The sequence below is a fragment of the Elephas maximus genome, chromosome 7, assembly GCF_024166365.1.
Source record: "Elephas maximus indicus isolate mEleMax1 chromosome 7, mEleMax1 primary haplotype, whole genome shotgun sequence".
NCBI classification, from domain to species: Eukaryota; Metazoa; Chordata; class Mammalia; order Proboscidea; family Elephantidae; genus Elephas; species Elephas maximus.
The window spans coordinates 72,792,860-72,819,049 of NC_064825.1; the positions used below are offsets into that span (position 1 = coordinate 72,792,860).

General features: G+C 47.2%; 1 protein-coding gene across 7 annotated transcripts in view; it reads right to left on the reverse strand.

The window, feature by feature from the left end:
* Nucleotides 1-26,190, reverse strand: part of ABCC8 (ATP binding cassette subfamily C member 8) — an 89,294-nt gene that overhangs the window by 33,324 nt on the left and 29,780 nt on the right. For 6 of the 7 annotated variants that reach the window (XM_049890578.1, XM_049890579.1, XM_049890576.1 and 3 more), the window contains 9 exons: nucleotides 23,499-23,654; nucleotides 20,769-20,903; nucleotides 20,230-20,392; nucleotides 6,952-6,992; nucleotides 5,376-5,521; nucleotides 2,604-2,709; nucleotides 2,325-2,441; nucleotides 1,672-1,747; nucleotides 736-841 (listed from right to left, as the gene is read on the reverse strand). In XM_049890578.1, coding sequence (XP_049746535.1) covers nucleotides 736-841; nucleotides 1,672-1,747; nucleotides 2,325-2,441; nucleotides 2,604-2,709; nucleotides 5,376-5,521; nucleotides 6,952-6,992; nucleotides 20,230-20,392; nucleotides 20,769-20,903; nucleotides 23,499-23,654 — 1,046 coding nt within the window. The remainder of the gene's footprint in view (nucleotides 1-735; nucleotides 842-1,671; nucleotides 1,748-2,324; nucleotides 2,442-2,603; nucleotides 2,710-5,375; nucleotides 5,522-6,951; nucleotides 6,993-20,229; nucleotides 20,393-20,768; nucleotides 20,904-23,498; nucleotides 23,655-26,190) is intronic. The other variant, XM_049890577.1, reaches the window with a different exon arrangement.

Genomic DNA, 26,190 nt, shown 5'->3' on the forward strand with positions numbered 1-26,190 from the left:
ACCCACATGTCTGGGTTATCTCTGGCTCCTCAAAACACCCACTGAATGGTCTATATCTGATTTGCCGATGACTCAAGCTGGAAATCAATGTTTGCATTGCAACTGCCCACACTAGGAAGCAGTGTAGCTGAGTGGTTAAGAGCACGAGATTTAGAATCAAGCAGGACTAAGTTCATATTCTGGCTCTGTCACTTATCAGCTGTGTGAATTTGGGCAAATAGTGTAACCCTCACTGATAAAATGAGAACTGATAACAGTACTCATCTGGCTGACTGTCATAAGAATTAAATAAAATAATGCACCCAAAAGACTCAGCATAGTACCTGGTACATAGTAAGGGTTTAATAAATAATAACAATGATGATATTGGTAACAATGAACAGCAATTATTGAGTACTTACTGAATGTACAGTAGGTATTCAATAAATGTATGATGTAACCTCAATTGATAAGGAGACCCCATTTCTTTTTTTATTGCTGTAAAAATTATATATAACATAACATTTGCCAATTCAGTGTTTTTCAAGTGTGCAATTTAGTGACAGCAATTACATTAATCATGGTGTGCAACCATCAACAGTATCAGTTACCAAATTTTCCATCACCATAAACAGAAACTCAACCCTTCCTAAACAATGACTCGCTCCCTTTTGGAAGGGACCATTTCTGGCTGAAAGGAGGGCTGCCCACCTGAGTCTTTCCCCACTATCTTAGCCCTGGGGGTGGATTCATTACCTGTTCCAGAAGACGGCCCCTGAGATCTTCTGCATCTCCCCCAGCGTGGCTAGGAGGAGGGAGGACTTGCCGCAGCCCACCTGCCCCACAATCATGGTTAACTGACCTGCAGGGAGGCAGCAGATGGGAGTGAGGGAGTCTGAGCACCCACCACCCTGAAAGACAGACATATACACCTAACCCTGGGGCCCCATTTTCTCTCCTTCTACCTAGAATTTCTAGCAAGTCCTCTCCTACTTTAGGCCCCTTCCTTCTGCAATCTACGTCTCCTTCTGGATCCCCAGGTCCTTCCTCCACCTCTGAGTCCCTCCTAAGCACTCACTCCCCAACCCCCTGCTGCTCCCCAGGTTGAGCTCTGCTCCCCAGGGTGAGCTCTGCTCCCCCTGCGCCCCTCCTAAGTACTTGCTTCTCCCCCCGACCCAGTGCTTCCCAGGGTGAGCTCTACTCCTCCTGGTCCCAACAAACACCATCCTCAGTCCCACCTCCACTCTGTGCCCAAGGTGCTGCCTCTGCCAGAATGCCCTGCCCTGTGGCCTGAGGGACATCGCTTAGTCTCAGAAACCCCACCTCTTTCACAATGCCTTCCCTGACTACTCTGGTCTGATCTTCTGAGACTCGCCCAGACTGTCTTCAGCAGATGGTGTAACACCAAGGCCTGCCATCTTGCCTTGCCTTGCTGCTGATTATGTGCCACCTGGCACATAAGCTCCTTGAGGAGATAGCCACCCCCTCCCTCCCCAGCTTCCCTACACAGAGCACCTGCCAAGAGTGAGCATACAGTGGGTATTCAATAAATGCTGTTTTTCCTTCTCTCCATGTCATTCAATGGGACATGGGGAAGGGGCCCTCAGGTATGGCTATAGAAGTACCCTCTGAATTCCTCTGTCTCCAAGGGGGACACCCCTCGACCATGATGGAAGGGTGAGCTGGGCATACCTCGGGGGATACGAATGGTGATGTTGGACAGTGTGGGAATCCCATTGGGGGTCCACGTGAAGAAGCCTCCGATGATCTTCATTGGCCACACCCCATTGCCCAGAAGAAAATAGAAAGGCCATTGAGCCATCAGTGTAAATCGTCTCTTGCTTCCCCTCCCCCATGAAAGCCAAAAGACACTGATTCCAGTCCCTAGATAATTTCCAGGCCAGGGGAGTATGGAAACTGGCCTTCTTACACTGACCCCTGCTCAAGGTACCCTCCCTAAGAGGAAGGCCACCCTTTTTTTTGGCTGGGGTCACCTCACTGATAAAAGTACTTACCATGTTGATTGTCACAAGGACAAAATGAAATGCTACACAGTAAATGTTTAATAAATAATAATATGATGATAGCAACTAACCCTTTTTTGGGTAGGGTCACCCCACTCGGTGGAGATGGAAACATTGTCTCTGGTTTCAGGACTCTTATGGACAAGGGACATAGCAGGGCTGGGTAACCTCTTGGGCACAGAACTCAGCACCAGTCTTTAGCCTTCCAGGTACTGAGCTTCCTCCTGGAGGTGGTACTGAGCTCCCTCCTGGAGGTGGTACTGAGCCTCCTCCTGGAGATGGTGCTGGGTGACTTGGAGAAGTGCAGAGACTAGGACTCACCTGAACACAGCAGTTGTCGGCATCCCCATCTGCGCTGGGGGCCAGCCTCTGCAGCGGCCCCGTGAGGCCCCGGCGATCCTCCCATACTGGACGCTTGCGGTTCACAACCTTGAGGGGCTGGGGATAGTTAGGAGGAGGTGAGGGCCCACTGGGCAGAGAGCTATGCATGAGGGGGGAGCCCCTCTTACTGGGAGGAAGGGCTGAGGCTAGATGCAGCAGGGCATGAACAGGCATTAGAGAAAAATGCTGGGAGCAATAAGGGGAGGCGCGGGCACTCACCACCGCCTGATACTTGCTGGCTTGGCCCTGGGGTGCAGGCTCACGGGGAGCACACTGCTCCTCAAGGATCTCTGCACTGGACAGAAACTCACTCAGCTTTTGCACACTGCAGAGGAAGCACAGTGATACCCCCACCTTTGCCAGGAGCAGACTGAGGGGAACAGGAAGAAGGGGTGGCCTGAGAGAGCAGCTTTGAGAAGGTGTAAGTCCTAAGGTGTGGCCTCCATGCAGCTAGGAATGGAGTGGGAACAGAACTGTGGGCATCCTCATGGACACGAGGTTAGAAGTGTGACAGGGCTTGCCAGGACTGACCAGTGGGCTGGAGTAGATTGTTACCCTCAAAGGGTCTGGATTAGAGGTGAGATAGGTTTGTTTTAGGGTTAGTTTAATATTAATGTTGGTTAGTCTAGGTTAATTAGAGTTAAGGATGGTTGGTGTTGGGTTTTATTACTGTTGGAGTTATGGTTGGTCAGTGTTAAGGTTAGTTAGGATTAGGGTTAGGATTGGTTATTAATAACTATAGCTAACATTTGGTGGTGCGGTGGTTAGGCACTCTGTAGCTAACCAAAAGGTTGGCTGTTGGAACCCACCAGGTGCTCTGTGGAAGAAAGGCGTAGCAGTCTGTTTTCATAAAGATTACAGCCATGGGAACTCTGGGGGGGGGGGGGCTCTACTCTGTCCTATACGGTCGTTATGAATCAGAGTCAATTTGACGGCAATGGTTTGTTGTTTTTTTTTTTTTGAATATTGTTTGAGCCTGTATGGCCAGGCACTGTGTTAACTGCTTCAGAAACATCATATAGTTTAATACCCATAACAACCTGGTCTGTCAGTTTGTTGTACTGTGGGGGCTTGTGTGTTGCTGTGATGCTGGATGCTATGCCACCAGTATTCAGACAACAGCAGGGTTGCCCATGGAGGACAGGTTTCAGCAGAGCTTCCAGACTAAGACAGACTGGGAAGAAGGACCTGGTGGTCCACTTCTGAAAAGCATTAGCCAGTGAAAACCTTATGAATAGCAGCAGAACATTGTCTGATATAGTGCTGGAAGATGAGTCCCCCAGGTTGGAAGGCACAGGGGAGGTGTTATGAGTCCCAAATCATCAAAAAGGCTGTTTTCTCCCTGAGAAATTTCCCTGTGGACCCAGAGGAGATGCCTGAAGCTTTGCTCTTACTGTTCCTTCTCTCCCATCCCTGGGTTTGTGGAAGCTGTCTGGGGGTGTTAGAGAGATAATTGCTTATATCCCCCTCATCCCTCTTTTGCTAAATGGCCAGCAAGCCTGGGGACAGCCCCTACACCTCGATCCTCAAGGCAAGAACAGCCTAGGGCTCTAATCAGGCCCCTAGCCCCTGCTCTGTGGCCTCCCTTTCCTAGGGGAGCAGACCATCAGGCTCCCAATATCTGCCTCCAGTGTCCCCTCCCCCACCCTCTGGCACTCTCAATAGTTGGTGACTGGGAACAGTGACGCTGGTCCTCATCTCCTGGGGTAAAGCTTCAGGTGTGTCCTGCTCCCCACCATCACCGAAAGTCTAATCGCTGTCATTAAAAAGGCCTCAGCTACCCTGGTGTTTCTGATTCCTGGAAACAGTGGGACTAGGCATGTGTGCATATGGAAATATTATGGATCAGCTAAAAAGGTTTCTAGCAGGTGCAGCAGCCTTGACTCTGTGGTGTTTACACAGAATCAGAGGGCTTGGTGGGAAGAAGGCTGAGCATTAGATGTCACTCTGTTATGGCCACTGAAAGTGGGGCCACTGAAAATGGGAGCTACTCCCTCTCCAGCCAGCTGCTCCCTGTCAGATACTCCTTTGACCACAGTTCTGCTGAGTTATGTTCCCGTCCATCCTTGAGTCCCTGCCACAGCTTCCCCATACAAGCTGCCCCTTCCCCTCCCATCAGCTACTTCATTTTAACAGCTACTCTTTCTTGCAGGCTGCCTGAGACCAGTCAGGGTTCTATAAGACAGGGGTGTCACCTTCCTCAAGCCTATGGGGGCTTGGGGACAGTGGACAGTTTTTACTCTCTGGTCCTAGTGGCAATGGTAAGGGCATTGCCAGTTCTCAAAGAGCTATTTCGGAGGACCAAAGGAGATCTGTACTCTCCAGGTGTGGCATTCTCTAGCCAGAGCCTCTACATTCAAGCTTTCATTTCAAGAGAGCAATGTCCCTGGGAAAAGTGGCAGAGTCATCACTGGGCTCTGGAGCCTGGAAGGGGGGTCCTCCCAGAACTGAGGGCCAGTTGGAAACATGACCTGCAGGTGCCTGGGGGAAGCTGCTTCATTGACTGGGGCTATTAAGGCTCTGGGACCCATGGAAAGAATAGGAGATAGCGTGGAGAAGACAAGAGCCAATGAATACCTGAGGGATTGTCATGTTGGGGGGCAAGGAGTGTCTTCATTCTGGGTGGCTCTGGAAGGTGGGGGTAGGACCAATGGATAGAAATTTTACAGAGGCCAATTTTGGCTTAACATTATTATTATTATTTTTTCTCCTGACAGTGAGTTCCCTATTCTGGGAGGTGACAGTGAATTCCTTATCCTTAGAGGTATATAAGCAAGTTGGGTAGTCCCTTCTGAAGGATGACATGGAGGGAAGCCACATATGGCCTATATCCCTCCTACCAATCACATACAGCTTCAGTGAGGCTGCCCAGATCAATGCAGAGGCACGTCCTGGGACCAAACAGCTGTTGTTCCAGTGGTCACAAGAGCAAGCCCGGGGGTTGACGCATGAGCTGCCTGTCCAATGCCCTTGGCCTCGCCCTCCTCTCACCTGACTAGAGCTTTGACCGTGGATCGGACCACACTGGACAGCAGGAACAGCGGTGTGACCAGGATGTGGAAGAGGGAGAGGGAGGCGAAGGCTACCGAGGGAGAGAAGTCGGCCTCCTTGAAGAAGCTGACATGGCCCACAAAGGTCTGTGGACAGAGGCACAGAGGAGGTAGGGGGTGTGTCAGGGCGTGGGCCCGCATCCTACTTTGAAAACACAGCCCCATGAAAGGAATCAACAGGGCTGGGGTGGACCTCAGGGACCTTCTGGTTAGAGACACCTTCATGATGGAAATGTCTCTAGTGAGCTCAGGACTTCAAGCTGGAGGGAGGCGGCTGCCCTCCCTGCCGGGCCCCTCCTTACCAGGAATGACCAAGGAGGAGTCCTCAAGTTAGATCAGCGCTGCTCTCCTCAGCCAGCAGCCTGAGTGCTTATTTCCCCAGCCCTCAGTCGGCGGGGGTGGGTGGGCGGGTAAATGTAAATACAATAATTACAAAGCCACCTTCTCTCTGTGCCTGCCCCCTGGCTACCTGGCCTGCTCAGTGGCCGCTGTTACCCAGAGTTCCCCAGAGAGCTAGGCCTACAAATCATGTTGAAAGTGAATTCCCAAGCGTGCCTGACAGGCTGTGAACTCAGGACTGATCAGGGACTCTGGCCTCAGGGGAAATAAATGCATCTTTTAAAAGACTTGCAGCTGTCAGGGAAGCCAGGGAGGGGAGCCCTGAGTGAGGAGTCCACAGGCTTATGGGGGCACGGCCTTTCTCTAGGGGCATTGCCGGCCCCACTGCTGAGCTCACACACAGCTTTCATCAAAGGCACTTCAGAAAACCACCACTGTGATATTTAGTGACATGGAGAATTGTTCCTGGCATATTCTTAAGTGTAAAAAAGTGGGTTACAAAACTGCATGTGCAGCACAATCCTATTTTTGTAGAAATGACATATCAGAGGCCTTAAAAAAGATGGGAGGGAAACGCAGTCAGGATATTACCAGTGGGATTATGGGCGAGTTTAATTTTCTTTGTGCTTTTCTGAATTTCCCAACATTACAACAATAAACATCTTTTGCTCTTATAATTAAAACTTTTGATAGCGATTTTTTTTAAAGAAAACTTAATTTCTCTAAATATTAAGGCTTGGCTTTTTCAGGCCTGGAAGCAGAGTTCTCTGTCTGCCTAGAGGGGGGCAGGGACATACTCTGTATATAGACTTCCAATCAATCACCCCATTTTTGGCCCTGCTGTTAAGCCTAAAGGAGCCCTGGTGGTGGAGTGACTAGAGTGCTCAGCTGCTAACCGAAAGGTCAGTGGTTCAAACCTACCATTCGGTCCGTGGGAGAAAGATGTGACAGTCTGCTTCCGTAAAGACTTACATACAGCATTGGAAACTGGGGCAGTTCTACTGTGTCCTATAGGGTCGCTATGAATCAGAATCAACTAGATGGCAGTGAGTTTTTTGGGTTTGCTGAGCCTATCTTCCAAGGTGCCTGAACAGAAAGGCCAAACCCTGGGTGGCCCTTCATTACAGACATCCCACCATCACCACCCACCAGGACATAAAAAAAGGGGACCCACTTACGATGAGGACGGCTGCAATGGGGATGGCCGTGTTCATGAAAACTGCAGAGGAAGCATAAGGGATAGTTTAGCAGAGGAATGAGACAGCAAAAAACGAAGACACCTAGGGTGGTTGGAGGCAGTGCAACCCATGGAGGCCTCTTCCCAGCCTACAGGATGACGTTGGAGTAGGGTAAAGGCTGAACTCTAGCCCTATGGCACCTCCAGTTCCTTACCCTGTTTCCCTCAAGACTGTTGTCCTATGGGCCCTCACCTCTATTGCTGACTTAAGCCTTTAAATAAAGGTGTAAATGCCCTTATGGACATGTGGACAGGGTGAGAGAAGCCCCATGGGAAAGTGAACGGAGAAGGAATTGGAGAGTTGGCTCCCCATAGCCAATTGTAAAGTCAGCAGGGTGTGTTTCTCAGGCATCAAGCTGCTACTCCTTCCTCTGTCTTTGGCTTCTGTATCCTCCCTAGCCGGGTCTCCTGAGGCTTAGTGGCTTCTTAATCTCCGGTGGCTCCTGGGAAGGATTTCAAACTCATTCACACTTAGGTATTAGTGACTAAAAACAGTTTAAAGCAGAACCTCCCTCTGATCTAAGGCTTAGAGGCCATGCCCAGGGCAGCTGCTCTTGACTAGGTCACTTAATCAAAGACAAACCACCAAGGGTCAGGGGAGGGGTATCACAGTTATCTAGTGTCACTGTAACAGAGATACCACAAGTGGATGACTTTAAGAAAGAGAAATTTATTCTATCACAATTTAGGAGGCCAGAAGTCTGAATTCAGGGCGACAGCTCCAGAGGAAGGCTTTCTGTCTCTGGGGGAATGTCCTTGCCATCAATCTTCCCCTGGTCTAGGAGCGTCTCAGGGCAGGGATCCTGAATTCAAAGGATGCTCCTGGCTCTGCTTTCTTGGTGGTATGAGGTCTCCCATCTCTCTGCTCACTTGTCTTTTCCATATCTCAAAAAGAGATTGACTCAAGATACAGCCTAATTTTGTAGATTGAGTTCTGCCTCATTAACATAAAAAAAAAAATAACTGCCTCTAATCCCCAGAGAGCAAAGAGAACTGGACTAAAAGTCAGAGAAGGGGGAAATCCCTGTTACTTATAAGCTGTGTAAGGCCATTTACCTTCTCTGTGCCTCAGTTTCCTCACTGGATTTTTATAAACACGTACTTCTTTATAGACCTGGGCTGTTCGTTCTGAGGACAGAGGAGATAATGCAGGTGACAGGCTCTGTGAGCCCTGTGCTGGCTAAGCATGGTATTTCATGTGCTACTTTTTTTTTTTTTTATGAGCTTAGCCCTGCTCCACAAGGCCACATCTGCTCTGGCCCAGGTATGAGATGCCCGAGAGAACACTGGCCTCAGGCCTTAAGTCCCATGGAGAAACTCCATGGAGTAAGAGGTAACCTTCTCAGCTGTCTTCTTCCCATCTTACCCTCCTCCCTTCCATGAACCTCTTCCAGGCCAGCTCAGAAAGGAGCCTGGTTCTGCAATTAGCTGAATTAAAGCAGAAGAAGCTGGGTTCCAGAGACAGAGGGCTCAGCCTGGGTACACAGCCCCTGTCTAATGAGTGGCAAAGTCTGACACTCTGAACAAGTCCAGATGGTCAACAGAATTCCAAGAAGCTACTGCCCACTTACTCCAAGAATCCTGCACCGGCTAATACATACACAGTGCACCCTGGAGATGTGACCTTAACCTCAGGGAGTCCCAGCTGGGTGAAAGAGAACTGGCCCTATACTCTGGGGGCTCCCAATCTAAAGAAGGAGACAGGAAGCATGCTCACAGGGAGCCCCTGATATGATGAAGAGACAGGACCCCTACCCCTAAGAGTTCCTTGGCAGATAGGAGAGACATTGTCCCCATCTTTGGGAGAGTCCTAATCTGATGGGGGAGACATGGCCCCTGCCATTGAGGATCTCCCAGTCACATGGGTGGGATATGACTGAGCCTGTGGGACACTGAGAACCTCTCTATTAGGCTTTTAATCAACACCAGTATCACATGTGACTGTGCTTTAAGTGCCCTTTCTAAAGAGGGCTCGATGGTCTCCAGGTGCCCACTTGCAATGCCATAGCCCCTCTCTCAAGGTCCCCAGCAAGGGACACTATAAGCAGTCTTAGTTTTACCCAGATCTGGGCCATAGGGCATAGCCAGCAGCCTGTTCATCACTGTCTGGGGAACGAGAGGAACAGCGGACCCTCCTCTCGCCTGGGCCCTTGACCATCACTAACCTTATAGCTCTAAATATGTAGTAGCCTTGCCCCTTCCCCACAGGGCCAGTTATTCCAGACAGCTCCCTCAGGGCAGGGGTCTCTCTTCTGCCCCTCCCTATAAATTACCACCGAGGGGGTACTCAAGCTAGAGGAGAGGTCTACACACTACTCTTCAGCTCCCCTGCCCCAGGCCAAGATCTCTCCCACACAGTCTGTGGCTCCACTCCCAGCTACAAAATAAGATCAGAGATGGATTGTAAATTGCTATTGCTTGCCTGGAACACAATCTGGTGCTTTGTAGCTAGAGCCACACAGAAGTTCAGACCTTCTGACCCTGTAATCCCTCCCCTGGGAATTTATCCTGCATAATCATTCAACAGAAGCACAAAGCCGTGGTCAAGATGGTGTTAGCTGTCACATTATCTGTCACATCAAAACAAAACCACCACCACCACCACAAATCACCCAAAACCAATTAACAAGGAACAGCCAAGAGGAGGAGTAAAGGATGGCCCATCAACTCTAGGGAGAGATTTTATAGTCAGAAAATGTGTCCTAATTGACATTTTATTCTATTACATGTTTTCCCTGGTCCTGATTTTTTTTTTTTTAATTTTCTATTTTATTGTATTTATTCTTGTAGTTGCCTGAACTCCTTTGAGGGATGAGGCTATAAATAAATTTAAAAATGAACATTCTGAAGCTGATGCAGCAGCGTGGAGTATGCTTATAATTAATTTCTGCCCTGTTCTGGCTGTTGTGTGGAGACGCTAAAGAATGAAATGTAATTTTCCATTTCCCTCACCTTCTCTTGCAAGGACAGCCTTTGTCTATGGGGTTCTAAGTCTCCTTCCTGGTGATGGTTGGGGTCGGGGGCTGGAATCTACAGCTGCATGTGTTTTAGAGGCCTCTCTGGAGATAACACCCACCCCCCCATCCACCAGGCCCTGGGGTGGATGTGGCTGGGATGTGGGATGTGAGTGCCGGAGCCTAGGGAGCTGGGGATGTTGCAGGCACTGGTATCTCTCTGAGCCCAGCAGGCACCCCTGAACTCTATAGCTGGGGCACGGGGAGGGGACAGAAGGTAGCTGGGTGTCCATTTGTCATGAGTTAAAGACTTGAGGTCTGCCTTCTGCTTTCCAGAACCACATGAAGCCCTATAAGTTTCTAAGGTGGTGGAGAGGTAGGGAATAAGACCAAGAATAGATTTTTTTTTCAACTTTGGCATGGGGTGGGCTGACTCACCTTGATTTGATTTAGGGGAAAAAAAGATCGTGACAGTACTCAAATGAACGTTAGGGAGGAAGAAATACTGGTTAAATAACGTTAAGTGAGAACAGAGGAATACAAAATGATGCGTGTAAGCGTGGAAAAGTTCAGCTGCATGTAGGCAGGGCTGAAAGGCAACCTCTATAAAGTGAAAGATCTTTTGTAATGTGTAGAAATACGGATACGTGGTTTTTTCTGCAAAAAAAAAAAAAAAAAAAAAATCCTTTAAAAGCTATTCATTCCAGAATTATTTTTCAAGGGTCTACCCTGTTCCAGGCACTATGCTAGGTTCTGGGGGTGCAATGGTGAACAATTGTGTCAGCTTCTCATGAACACTTTGCCCCCCAAACAAAATAAAATAGCAAACAAATGAAAAAAACAAAGCAGGGCTCAAATATCACCTCTCCCTAGCTTTGCCCAAAGAATGTTGCCTGGCCTCATGGGTCCCCAGCAGGGCATCACAATACCAGGAGCTGTTGGTTTCCAAAGCAGTGATAAATATTTCATAAACCCTGAGTCAGGAAGGCATAGCCGGCTGTTTGTGCCTCTGGTTAACTTCAGCTTTGCCTCCGCCCTGAGCCTAACTGCAAGTTGCAGCTGCAGGAGGGGAAATGTATTTTGAAGGGCACGGGGCTACTCCCTGTTTAGTCTCAGTGTCCAGGAAATCAAGCGAGGGGGAAGGAAAGCAGGTAAATGCTGTGTCTATTGCTGGCTGCCGGGGAGGTAGTGTGGAGGAGGCGCCGCAGTCGCACTGATTTCTGCCTCGTTAATTGATGAATCTTCCCAGCTCTTCCTAAATCACCCTCTCCCTACAAACCAGGCCAGGACATGCAAAGCAACCCACTGTGGCCACGCCAACTGGCAGAAGAATTTCAGGAAGCTGGAGAAGAAAGGCGGACCAAGTCTTGAGGTCACCTTGTCCCCCAGCACTGGCTGTTCTGAGTTAGGGCCTCCACCAAGGAGGACAGACGAGAGCAAGACTTGTAAAGAATATCCAGACCCTGGGCTGTGGGGAGGGGCAGATGTTAGGTGCCATGTGAATGGGATCACTGGCACCACCATGTCTCTCCCCTCCAATGATGGCAGAGTTGGTTTTTTGTTTGTCTGTTGTTTTTAGGACAGAGTGTGAGGCCAGTCACATTCATCTAAGGAGGCCCTGCCTGACTGTGGTTCAGACTCGGGCTGGGAAGGGAGGGAAGACCCCTAACCAGTGGAAGAGATGGTGAAACACATCTTGCCCTAACTCAAACTCCTTCAGTGGCTCCCCTGACCCTCAGGATAATATCCAAGGGGCTGAACACAGTGTACAAAGTACCACATGTCCTGGTCTAGTTTTTACACTCTTCACACTGAATTATGTCTAAGTCTTGAACAACCATCCTCTTTCTCACCTCTAGGCGTCGGTGACTGTTGTTTCCTATTCCTGGAACACTCTTCTCCCACGTGGATAACTTGTCATCGTCCTTCAGTGCCCACTAATAGGTTTCACCTCTGACAAGGCTTCCCTGCCACCCATTACCTTAAGACTAGGATGTAGACAACTCCTGTGGGTACTCAGGATACCCATTCTGTTCCTATCACTCATCACGCCATTGATATTGCTTGTTTGATTGGCTGGCTTCCTAACTAAGCTGTAAGCAACCTTTGGGCAGGAATTGACTTGTCTTCCCACCACTGCATTCTCAACGCTGAGCAGAGAGCTTGGCACATAGTAGGTGCTCAGTAAATATTTGTTAAATAAGTGAATGGAACGTGTCTGTCAGTTTGTCATACTGTGGGGGCTTGCGTGTTGCTGTGATGCTGAAAGCTATGCCATCGGTATTCAGATACCAGCAGGGTCACCCATGGAGGACAGGTTTCAGCTGAGCTTCCAGGCTAAGACAGACTAGGAAGAAGGACCCGGTAGTCTACTTCTGAAAAGTATTAGCCAGCGAAAACCTTATGAATAGCAGTGGAACATTGTCTGATATAGTGCTGGAAGATGAGCCCCCCAGGTTAGAAGGCACTCAAAAGATGACTGGGGAAAAGCTGCCTCCTCAAAGTAGAGTCAACCTTAATGATGTGGATAGAGTAAGCTTTCACTACCTTCATTTGCTGATGTGGCACGACTCAAATTGAGAAGAAACAGTTGCAAACATCCATTAATAATCAGAACCTGGAATGTACGGAGAATGAATCTAGGAAAATTAGAAATCGTCAGAAATGAAATGGAACACATAAACATCAATATCCTAGGCATCGGTGAACTGAAATGGACTGGTATTGGCCATTTTGAATTGGTCAATTTTTTATAGTCTACTATGCGGGGAATGACAGCTTGAAGAGGAATGGTGTTGCATTCATCATCAAAAAGAACATTTCAAAATCTATCCTGAAGTACAATGCTGTCAGTGATAGGATGACATCCATACGCCTACAAGGAAGACCAGTTAACACGATTATTATTCAAATATACGCACCAACCACTAGGGCCAAAGATGAAGAAATAGAAGATTTTTATCAGCTGCTGCAGTCTGAAATTGATTGAACATGCCATCAAGATGCATTGATAATTACTGGTGATTGGAATGGGAAAGTTGGAAACAAAGAAGAAGGATCAGTAGTTGGAAAATATGGCCTTGGTGATAGAAATAATGCTGGAGATAGAATGATAGAATTTTGCAAGGCCAACGACTTCTTCCTTGCAAATACCTTCTTTCACCAACATAAATGGCGACTATACACATGGACCTCTTCAGATAGAACACACAGAAATCAAATTGACTACATCTGTGGAAAGAGACAATGGAAAAGCTCAATATCAACAGTCCGAACAAGGCCAGGGGCTGACTGTGGAACAGACCATCAATTGCTCATATGCAAGTTCAAGCTGAAACTGAAGGAAATCAGAGCAAGTCTACGAGAGCCAAAATATGAGCTTGAGTATATCTCACCTGAATTTAGAGACCATCTGAAGAAGAGATTTGACGCATTGAACACCGGTGACCGGAGACCGGACGAGTTGTGGAATAACATCAAGGACACGATACATGAAGAAACCAAGAGGTCATTGAAAAGACAGGAAAGAAAAGACCAAGATGGATGTTGGAGGAGACTCTGAAACTTGCTCTCGAATGTCGAGCAGCTAAAGCAAAAGGAAGAATTGATGAAGTAAAAGAACTGAACAGAAGATTTCAAAGGGCGGCTCGAGAAGACAAAGCCTTATAATGACATTTGCAAAGAGCTGGAGATGGAAAACCAAAAGGGAAGAACACGCTTGGTGTTTCTCAAGCTGAAGGAACTGAAGAAAAAATTTAAGCCTCAAGTTGCAATAGTGAAGGATCCTATGGGGATTTTCCCATTAAATGGAGCAGGAAGCATCAAAAGAAGATGGAAGGAATACACAATCATTATACCAAAACGTATTAGTCGATGTTCAACCATTTCAAGAGGTGAAATATGCAGATGACATGATCTTATACACAGAAAACCCTAAGGAATCCTCCAGAAAACTACTGAAACTAATAGAAGAGTTTGGCAGAGTCTCAGGTTATAAGATAAACATACAAAAATCACTTGGATTCCTCTACATCAACAAAAAGAACATCGAAGAGGAAATCACCAAATCAACACCATTCATAGTAGCCCCCAAGAAGATAAAATACTTAGGAATAAATCTTACCAAAGATGTAAAAGACCTATACAATGAAAACTACAAAGTACTAGCGCGAGAAACTAAAGGGCTCTGTACATGTGCCCTCTTTCTTCCCTTCTCTAACAGCAAAAGGCAGTCCTGAATGCTTCAAAGGTCAGCGGAGCAAGGGCGGGGGTTTGGGGACTATGGCTTCAGGGGACTTCTAAGTCAATTAGCAAAATAATTCTATTATGAAAACATTCTGCATCCCACTTTGAAGTGTGGCGTCTGGGGTCTTAAATGCTAACAAGCGGCCATCTAAGATGCATCAATCGGTCTCAACCCACCTGGATCAGAGGAGAATGAAGAACACCAAGGTCACACGATAACTATGAGCCCAAGAGACAGAAAGGGCTACATGAACCAGAGACTACATCATCCTGAGACCAGAAGAGCTAGATGGTGCCCGGCCACAACCGATGACTGCTCTGACAGGGAGCACAACAGAGAACCCCTGAGGGAGCAGATCAGTGGGATGCAGACCCCAAATTCTCATAAAAAGACCAGACTTAATGGTCTGACTGAGAATAGAAGAATCCTGGTGGTCATGGTCCCCAAACCTTCTGTTGGCCCAGGACAGGAACCATTCCCAAAGACAACTTATCAGACATGGAAGGGACTGGACAATGGGTTGGAGAGAGATGCTGATGAAGAGTGAGCTACTTGTATCAGGTGAACACTTGAGACTGTGTTGGCGTCTCCTATCTGGAGGGGAGATGGGAGGGTAGAGAGGGTTAGAAACTGGCAAAACGGTCACGAAAGGAGAGACTGGAAGGAGGAAGCGGGCTGACTCATTAGGGGGAGAGTAAGTGGGAGTATGGAGCAAGGTGTATATAAGCTTATATGTGACAGACTGACTTGATTTGTAAACTTTCACTTAAAGCACAATAAAAATAATTAAAAAAAAAAGGGGGGGTGGCATATGATCAGGAACCGATGCTACTGAAGGAAGAAGTCCAAGCTGCTCTGAAGGCAATGGCGAAAAACAAGGCTCCAGGAATTGATGGAATATCAATTGAGATGTTTCAACAAACAGATGCAGCGCTGGAGGTGCTCACTGGTCTATGCCAAGAAATATGGAAGACAGCTTCCTGGCCAACTGACTGGAAGAGATCCATATTTATGCCTATTCCCAAGAAAGGTGATCCAACCAAATATGGAAATTATAGAACAATATCATTAATATCACACACAAGCAAAATTTTGCTGAAGATCATTCAAAAACAGCTGCAGCAGTATATCGACAGGGAACTGCCACAAATTCAGGCCGGTTTCAGAAGAGGACGTGGAACCAGGGATATCATTGCTGATGTCAGGTGGATCCTGGCTGAAAGCAGAGAATACCAGAAGGATGTTTACCTGTGTTTTATTGACTATGCAAAGGCATTCGACTGTGTGGATCGTAACAAATTATGGATAACATTGCGAAGAATGGGAATTCCAGGACACTAAATTGTGCTCACGAGGAACCTTTACATACATTGAGAGGCAGTTGTTTGGACAGAACGAGGGGATACTGATTGGTTTAAATTCAGGAAAGGTGTGCGTCAGGGTTGTATTCTTTCAAAATACCTATTCAATCTGTATGTTGAGCAAATAATCCAAGAAGCTGGACTATATAAAGAAGAACGAGGTATCAGGATTGGAGGAAGACTCATTAACAACCTGTGTTATGCAGATTACACAACCTTGCTTGCTGAAAGTGAAGAGGACTTGAAGCACTTACTAATGAAGATCAAAGACCACAGCCTTCAGTATGGATTGCACCTCAACATAAAGAAAACAAAAACCCTCACAACTGGACCAATGAGCAGCATCATGATAAAGGGAGAACAGATTGAAGTTGTCAAGGATTTCATTTTACTTGGATCCACAATCAACACCCATGGAAGCAGCAGTCAAGAAATCAAAAGACACATCCCATTGGGTACATCTGCTGTGAAGGACCTCTTCAAAGTGTTGAAGAGCAAAGATGTCACCTTGAAGACTAAGGTGCGCCTGACCCAAGCCATGGTATTTTCAATCACATCATATCCATGTGAAAGCTGGACAATGAATAAGGAAGACCAAAGAAGAGTTGACGCCTTTGAATTGTGGTGTTAGCGAAGAATATTGAGTATACCATGGACTGCCAGAAGAACGAATAAACCTGTCTTGGAAGAAGTACAACCAGAATGCTCCTTAGAAGCAAGGATGGAGAGACTGCGTCTTACATACTTTGGACATGTTGTCAGGAGGAATCAGTCCCTGGAGAAGGACATCATGCTTGGCAAAGTACAGGGTCGGTGGAAAAGAGGAAGACCCTCAACGAGGTGGATTGACACAGTGGCTGCAACAATGGGCTAAGTGTAACAACGATTGTAAGGATGGCTCAGGACCAGGCAGTGTTTCATTCTGTTGTGCATAGGGTCGCTATGAGTTGGAACTGACTCGACAGCACCTAACAACAAGTGAATGGGAGAAACAAAAGCGGTCTGGGCCAGTTGAGTATTACAAAATAGAAAGCAGAGCAGCAGGAAATGAGCCTGTGGCTCTGACCACACACACACAGCTCCTGCTCATGGGCTCTGTCTCCCACAGGACTGGGAAGGCAAGGACCGTTCCTACCTCCTCTAACCCTCAGGGCCCAGTAAGGCCTGGCGCAGAGAAAGGGCTTCAGAATGGATGTTGCACAAAAGGCAGAAGGAATTGGCAGCATGCCAGTCGGTTGACTGGTAGGGCCTGGGACTCCTTTGTCACTTCTGCAAAGCTTATCCTTAAAGACATGGCCAGATGGACACCTGGGGTTATGCTGCTTCTGCAAGGAAATAAGAATTGAACTGACTTCTAAGGGGAGCGACCACAGCATTTGCCTCCATCTTTCTTCCACGGATTCTTCTACTCATCGTAGTCCTTCCTGCCCATCTTGCAAGGTGCGGCCCAAGCCTTCGTTTGCATGCAGCTCTGTGTGAACCCCCAGTCCAAATGGGCCTCCTTCTTCTCTGTTCTCTGCCATTTACTGGCTGGGGGACCCTAATGAGTCATTTCACCTCACTAGGCCTCAGTCTTCTCTGCCGTGAAATGGGGACCACAGAGCTAACACACCTCACAAAGTTGTTATGAGGAGTAACTGCAATCAGCCTTGCTAGGCAGCCAGCACAGAGCTGCCCACACAGCTTAGCACTCCCTGCCACCACTGTTCTACATATGTTAGTTCTGATTTCTCAGCTAGAGAATAAATTCCTTAAGGTCCAGGAGCACAACTTATCATCTCTTGCTTTCACCAAGCTGGGCACACAGAAGGGGCTCACTCAAGACACACTGAGTGACTTACATCTCTGTGTTTCTTCAAGAGGAAATGCTGATTCTGGATTTTGATGTTGGGGGAACAGTACTGTTTCCTTTGCAATGCCCTGCCTCGCCCTGTACCAGCTCAGGGCTCCAAACACAGGGAGCTCTCAGTGATGCTGATGCGAGACCATCAGATAAAGTGTCAGAGATAATCTTTTCTGCCTGACAGTTGGACAGCGGGGCCACGTGGACGACCAGGCTGAAAGGCCCGCAGGCTTCACCTGGATGGGCCCATCAGGAAATGTAACTCTGGGGCTCCTCCGCGGTGCCAGGACCCCGTGGTTGGTGCCAGGGGCAAGAATGAGAGATATTCCATTACCTCAAGCCTAATGACCCGTGTCTTGATCCCTGCTAACTGAGAGCAGGAGGCAGGAAGTCCAGGAGGAGGTAAATCAAAATGCACTCAAGGTATATGCCTGCAGCCGGAGGTGACCCCACCCTGCCACCCTGTCTCTCCCTTCATCCCCCCTCCACTGCTAACTAACAAAAAGAAACTCATCCCAGAAAGGGCAAACACACTGAGCAAACAGCACTTGGCTTTCAAAGCTCTCACTTAGGGCTCTGCCCTTTCCCTTCCCCACTTCCCTCTGCCAGGGACCGACCGAGCTGCTCTGTTTATCCATTTGAATTCCTCAGCCCTGGACAGGTGAGGGGCCTGGGCAGGGCCTTGCATGGCTCCAGGGTCCTCAGCCCTTCCAGAGTTATCTCAGCTCTTGACGACATGAAATCTCCTCTCTCTAGGTCCTCCTGGCCCCAGCCCTTCAAAAAGCCATGGGGTGGAGTGGGGGCAGAGGGACAGCAAGACTTGCAAAGAATATCCAGACTCTAGGTTGAAGAGAGGGAGAGGTGCTGAGTGCCCTGTGAATGGGGTTCATCAGCACCCCCAGAGCTAGTTTTCAGAGGGCTCCATGGGACAAAGAGTACCTATCTAATAGGTTTCAGTGGGCTAGCCTGGGACCTAGACATCTGTAATGCTGTTTACATAGGAAAACATGTCCCAGGTTGCAGTTCGGAATGCAGGAAATGAGTATACATATCCTAGGAGCAGCCAAAGTAGCTACCACCTGCCCCCATCTACACAATCTGAAGCTGCCCCCTATTTCCTGCCTGCTGTGCTGGGAATCTAGGGGACCCAGGGCCCCCACTTTTCTTGCTGCTTCTCTTCCCTCTCTCCCATCACAGCATTGGTGAGCGAACCCTCCCCTACCCTGCTATGCTACTGCTGGGAGAGGGAATCCCCTGGCTTTGGGGGTAAGACCTCCCCCTCCTCAGCAGCTGTTCCCACTGATGGGATGTCTGGAAACCAGGTGCCTGTAACTCAGGGTCTGTATGGGGTTACTGTTAATACAGCCATCCTCCAGGGGAGGCAGACCTGACAGATAAAAGGTTGACCAGTGTATGGGGCTGGGGGCACTGGTATGACCAACTCACAGATGGGTGGTGGCAGTTTGACATGTTGTTATGTTTACTTGTTTGTGTTTACATTTAATATCCAGGTATGCTTTCCTTTTGAATTACTCCTTTAACACATTTTCTCCCAAGTTGCCGAAAATATTTTCCATTTACCTCTTCTTTTCACATTCTGTGTAATTTCCACAGATCTATCTTCTAATTCACAAATTCTCTCTTCGGCTATGTTAATTTGTTTAACCTGTACGCTGTGTTGTTTTTTTATTTCTATTCTTTTCCTCCCCAGGGGCTTCCACTTGGCCCATCCCATCATAATGACTCTTAAGCTACAGTGTGAGATCTGTCATATATATCCTAATTACATGCTTATGCAGTAACCACCGTGAGTTGGGTCTATGGAGCCACTACACTGACTGTGAGACTGACTGAGATAAACCAAGGCCAGAACTCCACTGATTACCTGACTTTCATAAGCCCTCTCTCTAATCAGGGAACTATTGTCCCTGGTTGAAACTAACTGAATTAATTTCAATAACTAAATTTTTCATTTCTAGAACTTCTTTTGGTTTTGTTTCCCTCCATACTTCCTTGTTTTGTCTTGTTGGTTTTATACCTTCTTCTAGCTCTTTATTTTGTGTGTACTTATTTTATTATGTCTTTCAGACTATCCTATTATCTCCAGCTATTGAGGGACATATTCTCCTATTTTTTTTGCATTTATCTACTCTCACTCTTGGTTGTATATTTTCTCTTGTGAATTTTTATTTATTATTAGCTCATCATTCAACAGGAACATTTGCCATGGGAGTCCCATGTTCTCTGCAGAGTTGTTTAAATGTGTTGTCTCCTGGAACCCTAGGAGTTTTACCAGTTTTGGTCTTTTTTTGTTTATTTTTTCCTTGTTTCTTGGCTTGGGATTCCCAAACCACATGGTTAGTATAAATTCAGACCTTACAGCTGTGAGTGCCTTAAGCTTGGGCTTCTGATTTTTAAGGATAACTTTTTTTACGTCATGTGGCCCCACATAGATAGCAGTTTCCTTGTAATTTCCCCAGGGCAGTGGCAGCTGAGTGTGAGATACGAGAATTTGAAACTGTTGTTATTTATTTACTGCTCTCTCTCCATAATGTATCAGCTCCATGGAATGGGACCTCATGTTTCCTTTTTACCACTGCACCCTGAGGGCCAGCACACTGCAAACACATAGAGGCTCTCAACACATATTTGCTGAATGAATGAAGGAAGAACATGCTGATTTCCGAGGCTCTGCAACCAGAGCCTGTGTGACTGGATAATCCCAAACTTCTCCCCTCTGTCACCCAACCAAGCTCTGACTCCCTATCCTAGCATACAGGCAGCTGACCCAGGCTGCTAGTTGGAGTGGACTCACTGGAGATGGAGGTGTAGATGGCAAAGGCCCTGAGGCTGGTCATCTCCTTCCTGCGTGTCACCTCCACCCGTGTGCGGAAGATGTTCTCCCAGGCGTACAGCTTCAGAAGCTTGATGCCACGGAGCATCTCATTGGTCTGCTTCAGCCTGTCGTTGGAATACTCCTGCGGGATCACCAAGTCAGAGAGGTATGTCCCCCCTCGCCACCGCACCCAAGAGGAAAGAGCCGAGTCAATGTTCTCACCACCCTGCCCAGCTTCTGGCCCATGGGGTGTTCCTGCCCCACAGGGATGCTCCTGCCCTCTCCATTAACCCCATTTCACAAAGAAACTGAGCCTAGGGAAGTGACCCGCTCCAGGTCAACGACAGGTCAATGTGGGGGGAGCGGGGCGGTTTGGCCCAAGCAGCACAAGAGGAGGTGCTTGGGGGGAAAAGTGAACTGACCCACTGATGTGAGAGGACTGAACAGGGAGAGGGAGCAGGTAGACATATGGGGGATGGCTGGGGGGAAAAGGTGCTTGCACACCTGTGGATACTCACCAGCGTGCTCCTCTGGGCCTGGGAGAGCTTGGTGGCCACAAAATACTGGACAGGGGCCAGGAGAATGATGACAGCTGCTCCAATTAAGGCACTGACTCCGAGGATGTAGTAGAGGAGAATTACACCCACAATTATCTGAAGGGGATCACGGGGGGCAGGGGTTGGGGGAGGCGGTGAGTTCCCTTTGACCTGGTGGCTGCCCTGCCAGGAGGTGTCGGCAAAACCCCTCTTTCCCTAGGCCCCTGGTAGGACATGCCCCGGTACCCAGGGCTCCAAATTGGGGCAGGAAATGTGACAGAGCAATTCCAGAGAGAGGGATTAGCATAACAGGCTCTCACACCAGCAGGGAGAGAGCTACGAACACTTCTGGGCTGGTAACTAACTGCATTTATCTACAAGGCTGGCCGCAGCGTCCGCACTCTCCAAGTCTGTTTTCCAGATGGAAGTCTCAGTGCTGTGTCACGGTGAGTGTGACAGCACCTTCTGTTCTGTTTGCTGGCTATCACGGTTGATATTTCGCACTCAATGGATAAAAAGTGATAGATAAGCAACGGAGTAAAATTGCTGCATCCATGCCAGACGATACTCCCCCCGCCCCAGGGTCCCAGAGTTTGCTTTTTATTCGTTACGCATGTTGTGTCTAATTTTTTGGTGAATCTGGCGAGTATTCTCTGAAAGGGGAACTCGTTCTATTTCTAGCATTATATAAGTGACTGCCTGCTTCTGAATATTTATGAGAAATGTAAATCACTCTTTTTAGCTCCTAAGCGTCAAAATAACAGTTTCTCAGGTTCCATCAAAGGCCGGCACCTCTAATTACAGGGCTTATTCTAGAGGAACAGATTGCTGCCTTCCTCGATTGAAAAAAAAAAAAAAAGTATCCCTGGCTTGGCCCTATACCTCAGGAGGCCTACACCAATTTGGCATCAAGCACCACCTCAAGGACAGAGGAGTAGGTGGAGGCTCTGTAATTTCCATTAATCACAGAACGAATGCCTTTTGCACTAACAGATACCACAGGGGCTGGTTAGTAACCCCTCACCATCTGCCTCCTAGTGTTTAACTGACATTAAATGCTGGCACAGATGGGCAGAAGAGTGCATTGGGAGATGAAGAACCCTTCCACCCTGCTGGGCCACACTTCAATCACCTTCCTGGGTATTTGTTCCTGACATCCAGTCCCTTCATCAGTTGCTCATATGGAAGCAATCAGGGTGTCGTTCAGCCAGCTTGGGGTGAAGAGACACCATGTAAACTCCCAGGGCACTCCCAGAGTCACTCACAGTGTGCCTGCTGGGTCGGCTCATGCACCCAAACCACCTCTAGGTGCTTGGAAGCTGCTGGGGCAGGAGCTGGAGCTGGAGCTGCTGCTCCCAGGCTCCTTCTCATGCTGCCCCTCCCCCTGTGCTCCCAGACTCCTTTGTCCACTGTTCTCTCCTGTAGGCGTCTGAATGGACCTCATGGGGGAGAATATCAGAAATCAGGGATTCCAAGTGTGCAAAACAAGCGTGGGGCATGAAAGGGCTATTTTGTCCCCTATTCAGAGTGTACTGTAATGGGAAGACCGCAGTCCCTTGAATCTGTGGCTTAGGGGGAGAATATCAGAAATCAGGGATTCCAAGTGTGCAAAACAAGCGTGGGGCATAAAAAGGCTATTTTGTTCCCTATTCAGAGTGTAGTGTAATGGGAAGACCGCAGTCCCTTGAATCTGTGGCTAAGTTTGAATGCAGGCTCAGTGCTTTTCAGCTGTGCAACCCTGGGCAAATCACTTAACCTTTCTGAGTCTCAGCTTCTTCATCTTTAAAAATGGTGTTTAGAATGCCCGCTTTGCAGGATGTCCGTGAAGATTAAATGAACATATATGATAGGAGTCTAGAAGAGTGCCTGGATCTGGGATTTCTGCTTCTGGCCTGAGCACCAGAGCAAAGATTCATTCACAGCACAGGGATCACAGACTGTGCGGTGAAAGAGCTCTGAGGAGACAGAGCAGAGGAGGCCAGGGGTCCGGTAAAGCAGGCTGGAGATTCTCCTGCCATCATCAGCAGGGAATGTACCATCTCCAGAGCCAGCTCCTAAGGTTGTCTGGCTTAAAAAAAAAAAAAAAATTATGCTCTTGATTTCCAAAAATAATACAGGCTTATTGGAAAACTTAGAAACACACACACACACAAAAAATAAAAATTACCTTCCGGTTCCTTTTTCTGTGTGTGAATCTGTGTGAGCATATGCACCCATATATTCCAATTTAGTAGGCAGCATGCTCCGTATTCTATTTTGTAACTTGCTCTTTTCACTTAAAAGTATATCATGAACACTTTGCAATGTAATTAAGTAGTTATAATTCCAAGGTAATTACTCTGCTACAATATGACTTTTATTGTTTGTAAACGTGTTCCACGTATTATTATTCTGAAATTTATTTAAGGTTGGGTGCACTTTGAAAGTCTCAATGAGACTGACTTCTCTGATCATCAAGAGAGATACCCAGACCACTTGCAGAGCCTGGGGCAGTATAAGGATGCAGGGGTACACCCCATGGAGATCCCAAGGTACCCCAAGGGAGTAGAAGGTACAGGCAAACAGGTTTAGGTTCAACTAAGTCAGGACTGTCTACAAGTCTGAAGCCTGAAAAGAAGGACTGGAAGATGGTAGGCTCCCAGTCATTGGACATGGACAATCAGATTCTGGTTTTGTGTGCCCCCCCCACCCCCCGCCTACCGTATCCCTTACCTGTACTGGCATAGCCCAGAGGTTTGGGCACAAGAAGAAAAACCACATGAGCTGGTTGGTGTCGATGGCAACCAGGTTACAGATCTGCCCAGCAGTCATTTCCCCCATGGACAAGTTGGAGGTGGACAGGTGCATAATTTTATTGTAAATCTTGGTCTAGAAATGAGAGCAGAGTGTGTCACATGCATCACCATCCTTGTAACTGCCACTCCAGATGCCATATGTCTACAGCGTGCCATGGGAGTCTCAGACGTTCACGGAGCCCTCAGAGCAGCCATGTAAGTGGGCACTGTATTCTTGTTACAATTTTACAAATGAGGTAAACTAAGGCTCAGAAGGTAAAGGGCTTCGATTACAAAACAGGTAAATCTAGGAGGCAGCATCCCAATGAGGAATCCTCGTCAGAACTTGCTACTTTCTTAGAAAACTGCTTCCAAGGCAAGCGAGGCCTTTCCCTCAGGGACAGGACTTAATTAGCTCTTAAATCTTAAAAGCAGATCTTTATGTCCAATTGTATTCTTGATTTACCACAGGCCAGTGGAGTACAGGCTTCAGAGCCATAAAAATGGTGAAGCAGGCAGGCTCTGCTTCAATGTGGCCATCTCCCATAGGGGAGGGGGCACACCCTGGGGCCAAGGCCTGGCTTAATTGAGCCTGGGAAGGTCTGATGCAAGACATGACAATGTCAGTGTCCATCGGTGCTGTCCTTGAGGTCCAGCCACCCCCGAGGACCTTGCTCTGCCTCCATGGTGTGGACAGAGACCAGCCATGTAATGACTCCCCGGTGAGGTCTGAACCTAAAAGCTCTCTGTGCAGTGACCGTGCCTCCAGGAAAAATAATTGCAGTTTTCAGGCTGCGCACTCTTGAATGAAATTCTATTGTGCATTTTGTTGTAAGGCAGGTCCTCAGCTCCTAATTCATCTATTGTATAAACCGAGGCTTTTTTGTGTCAGGTTTGCTTAAAGCATAAATCTACTCTGTGCCCTTTTGTGAGCATATATGTACCAAGGGAAAGGTTTAAAATAACGGGAATGATTTTTTTTTACAAATCAATGCAAATTCTGGAGCCCTGGTGTGCAGTGGTTAAGAGCTTGGCTGCTAACCAAAAGGTCAGCAGTTAGAATCCACCAGCTGCTCCTTGGAAACTATAGGGCAGTTCTACTCTGTCCCATAGTCTGTCCTACAGGGTTGCTATGAGTCGGATTCGATGACAACTTTTTTTTTTTTGGTAATGCAAATTCTGGGTTATGTGAAATCATGCTTCAAAGAATAACCACCTAGTTTCAGGGACACAGAGTTCTCAAATGAAGCATTATTAAGTAAAGAACACACAGAAATGCACAATTGACTAATAGCTAGTATATTTCAAAAATGTAAATAATATATAGCATATATTATTTACATTTTTGAAATATACTACTATCAGTCAAGTGTGCATATATTTATAATGTAGTGTATAAGGAGCCATGGTAGCACAATGGTTAAAGCACTCAGCTGCTACCGAAAGGTCAGCAGTTTGAACCCACCAGCTGCTCTGCAGAAGAAAAGATCTGGCGATCTGTTCCCATAAAGATACAGCCTAGGAAACCCTGTGGGGTAGGTCTTCTCTGTCCTATAGGGTTGTATGAGTCAGAATCAACTTGATGGCACACGACAACAATATATTATATAAACTAAACCTGCTGCATTTGAATTGATTACTACTCCCGGCAACCCCATATATTACAGAGTAGAACTGCTCTCCATAGGGTTTTCTTGGCTGTAATCTTTATGCAGTAGATTTCCAGGTCTTCCCTCCAAGGTGCCACTGGGTAGATTCAAACCACCAACCTTTTGGTTAGTAATCCAGTGCAAACCATTTGTACCACCCAGGCACAGTTCCTGCATTTTATATATTAAACGTATGTAATGATAGCATAAAAATAATATATACATAATGCAAGAACTCTCTCTGCTTAATAACTTTTCACACAAGAAACATGGTTGTTTTGGAATTCATGAAGACACAGATCCTTATCTATAATTTTCTATAAATCTCTGAAAGGAAGGTTTTTTTCCTCTCTAATTTGTTTTCATAATTAATGTCCACATTTCCTTTTTGTGGCATATGAATTAATCTCTCTTATTAATAAAAAATTTCTTTTTTTATTAATGCAAAAAAATTCAGACAGTTTAATAAAAACAATTACACGCTAATACATTTAAAAAACCATTCTTGGCTCTTTTAGCATAATTGGAAAATACTAGGCTGATATGTGATTTATGATATACAAATAGGGAGTAAATTCAATTACAGAACTTTCTCACCACAAAAACTGCTGCTGTTTGTGGCAGTGTGAGCCTGCTGAAGGAGCCTGAGCAGAGGCTGGGATTTTCAGAGAGGTTTTGTGAACTGAGCAATGTTTGATTCCTCCTGGCTCTGAGCCCTGTGATTCTTACAGGGTCTTAGATTTTCCTGGGCTCTTCCCACCATTCTCACATGTGACATCCCTAAGTAAACGACCCTGCTTTCATAGTGAAAAACACTGGGAGTGGGCAGGGTTGTCACCTACACTGCACAGGTTGTACACTACACAACTCCACGGGCACCATTCACATGGTGTACAGCAGAGTTTGGACCATGACACCCTACCCAGCCCAGGTTATACCCTTCTCCTCTTAGACCCTTTGCTGTAAAGCCTCTGATTATGC